Genomic DNA, 12,796 nt, shown 5'->3' on the forward strand with positions numbered 1-12,796 from the left:
TTTTTGGTTGTTCAAATCTTAACACTGCTATTTACTACCTGCTTAACTTTAGGTACATTACTTGATTTCTCTATGCTTCAGTTTCATCTGTGAATGGGCCAACTAGACATCTACCTGACAGCATTCTGAGGATTAAAATAGACAATTCATGTAAAGATCTTAAACTTTTTTGGCATCAATAGGTGGCTCATTATCAAATGAACAATAAGTGTATAGTGATATTTATGAATAGTGCTATATTGCTATTTCCTACAATCTTTTTTTTCTGTGCTTTCTCTCTCCCCACTGCTTTTTTGTTTTTGTTTCTTTTCTTTTCTTTTTGAGATGGGGTCTCCCTATGTCAGGATGGCCTTAAACTCGTGTATCCCAGGCTGGCCTTGAATTCATGGAGATTCTCCTGCCTCAGCCTCCTTAGTGCTGGGTTTATAGGCGTGCACCACTATGTTCAACTCAATTTCTCTTTGAAGACAAAACAATTTAGGTCACTAAGCTAGCTAGTAGCAGAAACAGGCAGAACTGGCCTTGTAAAGTATTTTAGTTCTTAATACGCTCAAAGTAGAGCTCCCAAATAGTTCAAGAATTTAAAAAACTACTCGTGATAGGGAGGCTTGACTGACAGGAGAGTAAGATTATTTTAGTAATTCTTCCCTGCTGTGATAGACCTTTAGGAGCTGCAGTTGATATCCAGAATAGCGGGGGCAGAACGGCCCTTGATTTAAGCTTCAATCAACCCACGAGTAGGGCAACGCATCTATGGTTTCCATAGTTACAGATCCAGCTAGTAGGCTCCGGTGTCTATATACTGAGCAGGCTCACAGGGCTGATTAGATACCCCGCGCCTTTTAGTTCGAAGAGGAAGCCCCTCCCACCGCCTCCGGCGGTCCACCTATCGCCTTTGCGAGTCTATGACGCGATGTTAGCGCGCCGGTGTCGTTTGAAGTTGCGACGCAGAACATGGCGCGTTCCTAGAAGCAGCTTTTTCTGCATCAGTAGGCGGCAGCGTGTGGACTTGCAGAGTCGGGCGCAGGACTGACGCCACTTCGTGTTGAGCTGTAGGGCCTGGCTATACTGGGCCGGACCAAGCGGTGAGGCCCCAGAGTGCGCGCGAGTGGAAGAAAGGGCTGTGTTGGGCAGGCGAGTCTCGTGAAGGGAGGAAGGAACGTGGGACTACAGGGAGAGTAAGCATAGCAGTAGCGAGGCGAGGGCGGCCTGCAGGCTTGGCTCGCTGTGTAACTCGAAGAATCGTACTCCCTGATTCAGCCTGTGAGCGGGAAGCCTGGCTGTATGGGAGTCTGGGTACGGGATGGCAGGCACTGTGCCAGGCTGAGCACAGCCGAGAATCCCATTTGTGGCTGCGGCAGTGGACCAAGGAGGTATATTTGCCCTTGGGGTATAGATGGTACAAATTGTGGGAGGATGTAGTGTAATATAGACCATTGTATATGATTATTACATACGCAACCTTGCTGCTAATACTGTGGCAGTACAGTGAAAGCTTTAAACATGAATCCTCTTCTTTTAATGAAAAAGTGAAGGAAGTTACACATTTTTGGAGAAGAGCTTCACGCTAAGTTATGGCTGCCAGTGCTCAAGCTCAGGGACTTGCAGCTTTATGTTTGAGGTTAATTTATGATTCAGCAAAACTGTTTTGAAGTCTATTGCACTTGTCATTTTCTTTTATTCTTTTGTGACATGGTGGTGAATGACAGAAGTAATCTTATGCCAGACCTGGTAAACTGGTAAACTGCCTACTGGTGCCAGCATAGAAATTGACCTTCCCACTCTCCACTACAATTGAAATGAGCTCAGTTAGTAGAGCCCTTGAGATTTGCCTATTCTTCAGAAAGAAGTAAGAAAGAGCAATTTGCAGCCATAATGTTTTTTTCCTCCATGGATAGATAGTTACCTCCTTCAATTTTACTTATTTCAAACTTCTCAGCACAGAGGCCTCAGGTTAAGGACAGTGATTACTATATAATGCTTCCATCACATAACATTTTTTTCTTGCATTTTTCTTTGCTGAAGATTTCAGTGAAATTAGAATATTCATTTCTATTGATTGTGATGGGATTGTGGAATTTATTGTGATGGCATCTAGCACAGGATGTAGTAGAAACAGTGAAATTGGATTATTGGGTTGTGATTATATATTATAACCCTAGAGAGTGGTCTTACTAAAGCCACAGAGAATTCTCACAAGTGAATTTTATTTATTTCAGTAATGCTATTGAGAGATCCAAATAAATAGGTAAAGATTATTTGGTAGTTTATAGAAAAATCTTTAGCATTTGTAGTATTATGTTTACTTTCAGAACAAACTACGGTACACACTAATTCTTTTAGCATGTTGCATTTAAAATACACTGCAAAATTTGCATTGGAATATATACATACATATATATATATATATATACACACACACATACATACATACATGCTTTCTAGAACTAAAAGTATTCCTTTTCTAGAAAAGGTAATATGTTTGATTAGTTACCAGTGTGTTATATGTATGTAAATATGTGTATTTGTATTTAATCTCTCTTCTCCTAATTTAGTGTTATTGATGGTAGTAGTATTCCTTTCTTTATCTGCATTAAGATGGATGTTATCAGTTTATTTTCGTGTATCTTAGGGAATGGCCATGCATTTACTGCAGGTATGAATCTGACGTGACCTTGTTTGGTTTTCTAAGTATTAGGCTAATAATAGTGCACAGTTACAAGCTTTTTAGAGTTTAAGCATCTGTGTTCCACATTCTTTGTACTCAAATGTAGTATATAGTATCACCTGAGAATTTGGTAGAAATGCTTAATCTCAGGTTTAATTTGATAGCTGCTGAATCAGAATCTCCATTTTAATGAACTACCCAGATGATTAGAATGTTCATTAAAGTTTGATATGCACTATTTAGATTGGTAAAAATTGAAGAGGAGTGAGGTCATGCACAAGCCTACATGGACATTATAGCATCATTTATTTTAATCTGGAATAATCTTACATTGGTTATGAAGTCTGATTTGTCTGGTTAAAACACTGGGCCCCAAAATAGTAAATGAGTTTTTGTTTTCTTTGTTTTGTTTTTGAGACAAGGTCTCACTTCACAGTTGAGACTGACCTGGAACTCACTATGTAGCCCAGGCTGATTTTGAACTCACAGTGATCCTCCTGTCTCAGCCTCCTGAGTGCTGGGATTACAGGTGTGTGCCACCACGCCTGGTGTAAATGACTTTTAAGAGATCACACATCTAGATTCATGACCCGGGTTTGATTAATTCCAGTGCTTTGCTTTTGCTAATCATTGCCAGAATTCATTACATTTTAGCTGAACCAAAATTAATGAATGAGAGTTAAGTATACATTCAACAACATTTATTGACTACTGGACAGGCAGCCCAATTCTTTGTCCCTACTAACTGCTACTTCCTATAGTGGCTATTGACCCATGACTTTCTTTCTTTTTTGAGACGGTCTTACTGTGTAGTTCAGGCTGTCCTCGGAGTTGCTTTGTAGCCCGGGCTGGCCTGGAACTCAGGGAAATCCTGCTGCCGCAGCCTCCTGAGTATACTAAGATTACAAGCCAAAAGTCAAAGTGCAGATAGGGCTGATTTCCTGTTCCTGTTCTGTTCTGGCCTGCAGATGGGTTGCTACTATTTCATACAGTTGTACATGCATCTTGGCGTTTTTTTTTGTTTGTTTTTTTTTTGAGACAAGGTCTCACTGCGTAGTTGAGACTGACCTGGAATTCACTATGTAACCCAGGCTGGTCTCGATCTCACAACGATCCTCCTGCCTCAGCCTCCCGCGTGCTGGGATTACAGGCAGTTGTTTCTTATAAGTACAGAACATCAGTTGTATTGGAGTAGAGCTGCATCATCTTAAGCAACTCTTTAAAAACTCTTCTCCAGATACCAAGAGTACTAGGGTTAGGATTTCAGCATATATTTTGTAGGAACACAAGTCAGTCTCTAATTCTCAGTTATCACTCTTTATTCTTAACTGGCACTAATTTGTAAGTTGTTGAAATATAGTACACTCAAGTCTCTCATTTTAAGTGAAGTCTCACCCTCAATTCCTCTTCTGCTTTACCTGTAATTATTTCCCGTAAGTTTCTTTAAAAAGTTACCTATATTCATTTTTTGTATCTCTTTATTACTTCTTCAATATTTTGAAGTCTGGCATTATAGTAATCACTGAACTTGATGTGATGATAGTTACTATCAACTGTCTTTATTTTGATGATTCTCAAGTCTTTGTAGCACAGATTGCTCTTCAATCCTGATGCATTGCGATGATCTTAAGATACTTTAAGTTCATGTTAAAAGTCATGTATTTCATCTTTCTTGATATCCTCTTCTTCCTGTGATCCTTGCATATACCATTCAGTGGAAAAACCTAAAACCTTAACTTTTCCTCCTTATTATTTTATGTACTACTCTTCTTCCCACTACTCTCAAACTGTCTAAATATTTATCATATCTCTATTGAAGGGGGGCAACGCTGGGGATTGATCTCTGCCACTGAACTACATCCCTTGCCTTATTTAGGCTTTTGTGTAAACTTACTGAATGTTTTCTTTGTTTCTAAGCATGTGTAGTATTCCTCGCTACCCTGCATTTTTCTGTAGGCAAATTGTGGTTGTGTACTGCAATCCTTCCATATGGGCCTTCAAATTAAAATCCAAACTACCTACTTTAAAAAATGAGGACCTTAGTGATTTGGACCTTGCTTGCTTTTGTTCTCATCTTCTGCTCATGTTTTGTACCACTTGCCTAATATTCTTCAGTCATGCTGAAATATTTACATTTCTTCATCAGTTAGGATTTTTTAAAAAACATTAAGACCTTTATATGCCTAGAGTGTACCCTTTACCTGTCTGATAAATACCTATAATGTGCACTATTTTGGGTAATTACTACTTAACTTTTAGGACTCCGCTTAGGTGCTACTTCGCTTCTGGGAAGCCTTCTATATCCTCCTTTGGTTAAGTTAGGTTTTCCTGTTACTGTTTTCCATAGAAACTTATCACAGCCTTTATATTATATTGTAATTGTTTGTCCTTTTTCCTCTGTAGACTTGAATGCAAAGATCCTTTATTTTTTTTCTCTTTCAGGGTAAGTGGCTGACCAGTAGAGGCTGCTTTATTTTTGAATACTGCAAATGTAACTTTCATTACAAGAACATTGAAAGAAAGAGAAATGTTACATTCTCTTGAAGATAGATTGAATAATTTTGAAAAGTGAGAGGCTTGTTTACTTTTTGTAGCTTTATGTGACTAAAAGCAGAGATTGCTATTTATTTATCATTTGTCTAACAACTATTTAGTCATCATTTTCCTGTGTTCCGGGCACTATTCTAGATTCTAGGGTACTGCTTTGAACAAATAGAAGTCCCTGGACCTTAAATTTTAACCAAAAGCCTGAACTATAAACATGTTATATATCATTATATAACAATGTCAAATGGGTCATATGCAGAAAAATATTTCAGGTTCTCAAGATTAGAGATTCTGTGTTTGTGGGTGAGTTTCTTTTCCTCTCATGGTAATGGGAATAAAACCTCAGGATGCTCCATTGATGAGCTACATCCCCAAGCCCTTTTTATGTTCTTTTGAGCCATGGTCTTTCTTAGTTGCACATGATAACCTTGAATTTATAATCCTACTGCCTCAGTCGCTGAAGTAGCTGAGATTACAGGCATTGGGCCGTCATGAACGGCAGCCAGAAGTTTTTGACTAAGCTTAAGTTATTGGTCATAAACCCCAGTATGGTGGTACATGTCTGTAGTCCCAACAGTGTGCTTGTAGTTCCAACCCTCAGGAGACTGAGTTAGGATGATTGAGAGTTGGGGACCAGATTGGGCCACATAGCAAGTTCAAGACCATCTGGACCACAAGGTGAGACTATGTCAAAAAAACTGAAACAGCAACAAAATGTATGGATTATAGTTTACTAAATTTAATTTAGATTGTGTTATTCTAATTCATTATCTTGCTTAAATGAGGCTTACAGTTTTTCCTCTCTATTTCTTTGTTTTATATCAGAGAAAAAAACTTCAAAAGAAGCACAAAAATAAAAGAAAGTCAAAGCAATAAGCGTAAATAGTAGTTTTTTACAGATGGATACTTTTCTGTTTAGCTGCAACTAAAAAAGTGTCAGAAGGTGGTGGTGATACTCTCTGGGGTCTCAGAGTGGTTCAAGCCTTGGTGGGAGAGTCACTATTGTTTAACTGTTTCTATTGGGGGTGATCAGTCATGGAGATGCTTATATATACACCAAATATATTGTGTATACTAATCGAACAAGAGTCTCATTGTAGTTTACTAATGTCCTTTTATTGAAAACTCCCAATAAGAAGAAGCCTTGGATTTAAAGGGTAGGGTATCTCTCACAGCTGCCTCCTGGCTCTGCATACTGCCTTCTTACATACTATATAGTTTACCCATTTATTTTTCCCCAAATTATAATCATACATAATTAGAAAACATTTTCCATGGGACATGAATTTGTTTTTGTCATTTTCATTCATATATCATAGTGCCTAGCCTAGTGTCTGGCATTTTAGGTATTCAGTACATATTTTTTGAATGAATAAAGGAAGACTAGTCTAATGATAAAGTTTGTAAGTATTAGAAGGTGGATTGGAGAGCACAGAATTAGAACAAGGGGTACTAGATATTCCCAGGGGAAAGTACTGAATTTCATTGGCCTGACGTGCCCCTGTTTCAGTATAAGAAGATAGTTAATGGTCTGTTTATTTAGTGATTCATCTTTTTAATCTATTCAGCATACATTTTATTCTTACAGTATTTCTGTAGACCCCCCCCCTTTTCTCTCTGTGCTGTGATACAATTTCACATTGCTCCCTGGCTTCTTTTTGTCTAGCTCTTCCTCAGAACAGACAGCTTTTCTTGTCTTACTCTTAGCAGTTAAACTCACATTATTACTTTTCTCAGTTCATTGTACTTTATTGCACATTTGCTATATCCCTTCCACTGTGCTAAGTGATGCTATATATAGATGAATAAGACATGAGACAGTTCTTGCCTTTAATTAGTTCATGATTTTGTAGATAAGACACAACTAAATAAGAAAATAAGTATAAAAAGGAAGTGTGTACTATATATAACAGTAGGATAGAGGAGGGAACACTTTACTATCTTACTATCTAGTACAGGTAAAGATTTCCAGAGGAGGTATTGTTTGCCATGAGCATCAACTTTAATGATCTTTGTATTAGCTGCTAATACAAAGATTTAAAAAAAAAATCGAAGTAGCAGAATTGGGTCATAATGCCTCATTCATCCATCACTCAATCTTAACAGTTATTTTTGGTTTGAAACAAATTGGTTTGATTCTAGTGTAACTTTTTGTGTGTGCATGGTACTGTGGTGCTGGGGTGCTGGGGTGCTGGGGATCGGACCCAAGGTCTTTATGCATACTAGCACAAATGCTGTACGTATGAGCGGTTTCTCTGAGTCCAGCCATCCAGCATCCTTTCTCTGTTTTTTTGTTTGTTTGTTTGTTTGTCTTGTTTTGGTACAGGGAATCAAACTCAGGACCTTGAGCTGGTGAGCCAGGCACTGAGCTAAATCCCCGGCTGCAGTCTTTCTCTTATTCTAGGATTTTTGGTATTTTAAAATAATGTTATTTTCTTTGAGGTTTCTAGTGTGGTAAATTTTCTGTTTTCATTGTCTTTGAACTCTTCCCCAATCTTTACAGAAATTCATTTCTTTCTGTCATTGCCTTTATCTACTTTGCTTTTGACTTCAGAGAGTTTGGCAGTTTTTGTAGTACCTCCTGTCCACAATTCTCCAGGAATAAGTCTTCTAGCTGGGAATGGTGGCACATACCTGTAATCCCAGACTCTGCCTCAACCTCCATCAAAAATAAAAAGTTTTTTGCCTTCTAGTATTCTCTTTGTAGACTTGGACTATGGTTCCTGGTTTACAGAAATTTAACAGTATGGTTTACAGGAATTTAACTATTAAAACAAGGGTCATCTTCCTCCCATCCCTTTGTGGGAAGGCTCCTGTAATATATGCTAAATACTATATGATCCTTATATTTTGCCAATAGGCTAATTTTTGGGTTTTTATTCACTCAATGCCCATTCTTCCGTGAAAAATTAGAGCTTTCAAGTTTTCAGTGTCACTTTTCTAATAGCTTACATTTGGCTATTCTTTTCCCTCTTCTGAATATTAATTCTTCTTTTAAATGTAGAATAATATGATGGGTCCCTAGGTGATTTCATTCTTCATATCACTCTACCCTGTTCATACAGTTTCTCACTCTTCCTGTATGTTAAAACATCATTACCTTATTACCTTTTATTAAATTTCTTCATATTTACTTTGATGAAAGCTGACAAACACATTCATGACTTTTTACATTTTTATAGAGAGTAAGTTTGTTGATTCAGTTTTTTATCTACAGAAGGGGAGATGGTGCTGTAAGAAAGTTCTTTGGTTGTCATGCTTTGCCTCAAGGTGATATTTTTATTTCCATGTTTGATCCAACCTTTCTTTCATCACATTACTTTTTAAACTCCAATTTATTTCTTCTCAAGGGCTCAGTATTCTTTGTGCTGTCTTCTTGAACCTGGAAGACTCTACTGCATTTCCGGATGATTTTGGCTAAGTGACCAGTGAGTTTTCCAGAGTCCTGCATTCATCCTACCCTCTTGGTGGGGAAAAGATGCCTGGAGTTTAATCTTTGAGGTGTGTTGCTTACTTCTTACCATGAGGTGGTGCTGCAGTTACTTTTTTTTTAATACTACATCCTTTAGAAATGGTAGACAAAATAGCACATTATCTGCTAAAGAAGCAAGTTGACGTGAAAAGTATCATGAGACGACTCAGAAATGAAAGTAAGTACACTATTGTCAACAAATACAAAGTTACTTTTCTTTTATGTTATGGAAGTAGACCTTGTCCCCCAACTCCTCTAAAAAGAGCCACACTAAATAAACCAGGAATAAAAGAAACTTCCTTAAATAAAGTGTATCTATGAAATCCCACAGTTAACATTGTAATACATACTGTGTGCTTTCTCCCCAAGATCAGGGACAAAACTGTCTACTTTAGTTATATATTCAACACTGTGCAAGTAAACTAGAAAAAGCACCCAAGTCAAAAAGGAAGAAAGAAAACTATCTCTATTTGTAGATGACATAATCTTGTATACAGAAAATCCTAAGGAATCCATTAAACTATTAGAACTTCTAAATTATGGTTGCAGCATATAAGATCAGTATACAAATATTAGTCGTATTTCCAATAGACCAGCAATAATCTAAAAATTAAACCAAGCAAAGAACTCTATTCATAATTTACACAAACAATACTTAGGAAAAAACTTAAAAGTTCAGCATTTAAAAGATACAGGACTGATCACATCGATCCTACTGCCTCAGCCTCCTGAGTACTGGGATTACAGGTGTGCACCACCAGCCACCACACCTGGCCTTACCTCCTTTTATATCAGTGTATAATTGATGCTGATGTATGCTTTTTCATTCACAGCATAGTAGTTAAGCTGGACTTTCAGAGGTGCCTCAGTTTTAGATCTAAAATTGTTCTTCTTAGGTGGGTATGGTGGCACACACCTGTAAACCCAGTACTTGGGAGGCTGAGGCAGGAAGATTGTCATAAGTTTGAAGTCAACCTGGGATACATAGTGAGTTCAAGGTCAGCCTGAACTGCAAAGTGAGACCCTGTCTCAAAAAAAAAAAGAAGCCGGGGATCTTTTCAAAAAACAAAAAACCCCGGGGATTTGGCTCAGTGGTGCTGCCACCTGCCTCACAAGCACAAGGGCCTGAGTTTGATTCCTGGTACCTAAAACAAAACAAAAAAACAAATTAAAAAAATTGTGCTTTTAAAACTTTGTCAGTTAAAAGATTAACTAGAATTATTTTGGGAGGGGGGTAACAGAGATTGAAGCCAGGACCTTGTACTTGCCAGGAATGCGTGGCACCCGTGAGCTACATCCCTGGCCCTCAGAAACTCTTTAAAATACATCATTTTCCCCCATACCCTTTCCCCTCACCACTGTTCTCTTTTAATGGATTTGAAGCACAGATTGAGGTTTTGTTTTTATGAGGATCTCAAGTGACGCTGGTGGGCCTGGGCATCTGTGGGCCATGCCTTTTTTTTTTTTTTTTTTTTTTTTTTTTTGGTACTGGGGATTGAACTCGGGTCCTTGAGCTTGCAAGGCAGGCCACCGAACCACTGAGCTAAATCCCCCGCCCTGGCCATGCTTTGAGTAGGGCTTTTCTAGAATTAAGTTCACTTGGTAGCCACTAGTGGCTCTTGAGAAATTAAATATATTAGATTAAAATATGTTAGATTAAATATGTTAGATTGAAATGATGTGCGTTTTAAGGGTTAAATATATATAGGATTTTAATCACAGTATAAATATTTTTAAAATAATGGATTACATGTTGAAATGAACATTTTAGATATATTGAGTTTAATGTACTCTTAAAATTAATATTTTAATAAAATGAAAGTATTAATATTTCAACGTTGAAAGATAGTTTTGTGCGATTTGTCATTCTGGTTGGAAGTTTTGTTTTTTTTGTTTGTTTGTTTTTTAGGGCGTGAAACACTTCACTCCAACCCTTCCTGGCATTGAAGGTTCGTGTTAAGAAACCTGCTGTAATTTTAATGAGTTTGTCTTTGTATGTTCGTTGTCTTTCTCTAATAGCACCCTTCACCCCCATTGACCTTGCACTTGTGAGGCAAACAGGTGCCACTGATACACTCATGGTATCTTGAGTATAATGTGACATGGAGAGGTTTTCTTTTGGTCATGGCCATTTGGGGTTCTATATGTCTCACTTATCTGTAGGTTATATTCCTTTCCTATATTTGGAAAGTTTTTAGCTAGTGTTTCAGTACACAGTTTTTTCATTTGTGCTGTTTTAATTTTTTACTAATTCCAGTTAATCTTAGATTAGTGTTTGTGTCATCTAGCAGCTGTTGGATCCAATTTTCATGTTCTGTTGTTGTTTTTAATGTATCTCTCACTAATTGGGGTCACTGACACTTGTGCTGTCTTCTAGTTCTGTTATTCTTGGTTACATCTGTGGCCCTTGCTTTAGGTAGAATTTTTAATCTGAATTTGTTTGGTACTTTTGTATGTACTCTTGATTCTTTTCCATGTTGAGCATTCATATTTTGGATCATTTTGTTTAGTTCAGCTTGCTTTTTATTAGTGTCTTCTGTGGACTTAGTGGTTATTTTATTAGATCTATTAACTGTTTAGGTATATCTTCCTTGTTAACCATTTACTAATCTGGTTCTGTGTGTGTGTGTGTTTGTGTGTGTGATCGATCTTTTCGTATAATTTGGCTGTGTGGCTTTTGAGTTCTTCCCCCTTGAGGCCCTGTGAATTTGCTTTGGAGAACTTGGGAGATTTGGAGGCATTTTGTTGCCTTGCCCTCTCTTGTTTCTATTTTTTTTGTTTATTCTGTGTGTGTGTGTGTGTGTGTGTGTGTGTGTGTGTGTGTTGGCTTGAAGGTTGATTATAGTAGAAAGTTTTGTTGCTAGTATTGTTCCAGGCGAGATAGGTGGAGAGTCCCTGCAGTCCTGGACCTGACTTTCCTGATAATGCAGAAGGTTGTGGAAGAATCACATAGAGATTGACAAAGTGTAGAAGCAAAGTTGTACTTTTATTCAGCAAGCATGCAAGAGTACAGCTGCCTTCTGTGAGAGAAACAGACAGGGGTGCCGGAAATGGAGCCACCAATGAAGTTGGGCTCAAGGTGCTGTTTTATAGTATTTGGGGGCCTATTTTGCCTCTGGACTGAGGGTGCCCCTACTTGATTGGTTAATGATTAACTTGCTCATTACTAGGGAAAGCAGGAAAGGTTCTTGGTGTGTAGGGCTGCTTTTACATCTCAGGGCCAAGGTTCTTTTTCCTTTTGATCTTAGCAAACCAAGCTTTGCAGGGTACAGTATGAAGAGGAGGAGCAACTGCAAACTGTCAGCTTTTCACAGGTGGTTAGGCCTGTTCTGCCAGCTATCTGAACTCATTCAGCCAAGGGCGGGCGTGTCTCCTCATTTCTCCCTGCTTAAGGCTCTCTTATCCCTACAGTATGGAGACCTTTTTAGTTAAGATCTGTTTTTCATTGATGCTCTCTGGGTATGCCTAACTGTAGGCCCTTGACTCTGTCCCAGAATCTAACTACCTTCATTTATTTGGTTAGGGAGGCTGCAGTATATTTGGCCCAGTACCCAGTTATCTGGTACAAAGACCATCCAGATATTGTATTGGCATACAGAGAAAGCTTACTAAGCTATGTTACCTTGGATATAGTAATAAAATACAAGCTGGATATTGACATATCCCAAGAACCAATAATACCTTTAACCATAGAATAGATATATACAATTATAGTGTAAACTAAAGACATACCTAATGCTGACCAAGAGTAAATGTCTTATTAAATGGGACAACTTTGAGCCACCATAGCTCAAGCGCCGGGAAGTAGGGGCCCCGATCCTCCACGGGAAGGAGAATCATGCCTGCTTCCGACCCAGCCGCCATCGCTCAAGCGCCGGGAGGTAGGCCGGGCCCGATCCACCACAGGAAGGAGAACCACGCCTGCTCCCGACCCAGCAACCATCGCTCAAGCTCTGGGAAGGTCGCCCCAACCATAGCTCGGGAAGTAGGGGCCCCGATCCTCCACGGGAAGGAGAATCATGCCTGCTTCCGACCCAGCCGCCATCGCTCAAGCGCCGGGAGGTAGGCCGGGCCCGATCCACCACAGGAAGGAGAACCACGAACCACGC

The 12,796-nt window shown here is 38.7% G+C and overlaps 1 protein-coding gene across 6 annotated transcripts in view; it reads left to right on the plus strand.

Moving 5' to 3' along the window:
- The window catches only part of Ipo11 (importin 11), a 181,151-nt gene that overhangs the window by 9,225 nt on the left and 159,130 nt on the right, over positions 1-12,796 (plus strand). The window contains exon 2 of one of the 6 annotated variants that reach the window (XM_010637222.3): positions 8,566-8,716. The exons of 2 other annotated variants lie outside the window; for them this stretch is intronic. Coding sequence is in view for 1 of the 4 variants with exons in the window: in XM_010637220.3 (XP_010635522.1) it covers positions 8,860-8,865 (6 nt within the window). In the remaining 3 variants the exon portion in view is untranslated. Of the gene's footprint in view, positions 1-938; positions 1,086-8,565; positions 8,717-8,770; positions 8,866-10,616; positions 10,637-12,796 lie in introns of those variants that run through there. 3 more of the 6 variants (XM_010637221.3, XM_010637220.3, XM_033761078.1) reach the window with 3 other exon arrangements.

Source organism: Fukomys damarensis, unplaced genomic scaffold (genome assembly GCF_012274545.1).
Source record: "Fukomys damarensis isolate Sample0158 unplaced genomic scaffold, DMR_v1.0_HiC HiC_scaffold_1, whole genome shotgun sequence".
Lineage (NCBI taxonomy): Eukaryota > Metazoa > Chordata > Mammalia > Rodentia > Bathyergidae > Fukomys > Fukomys damarensis.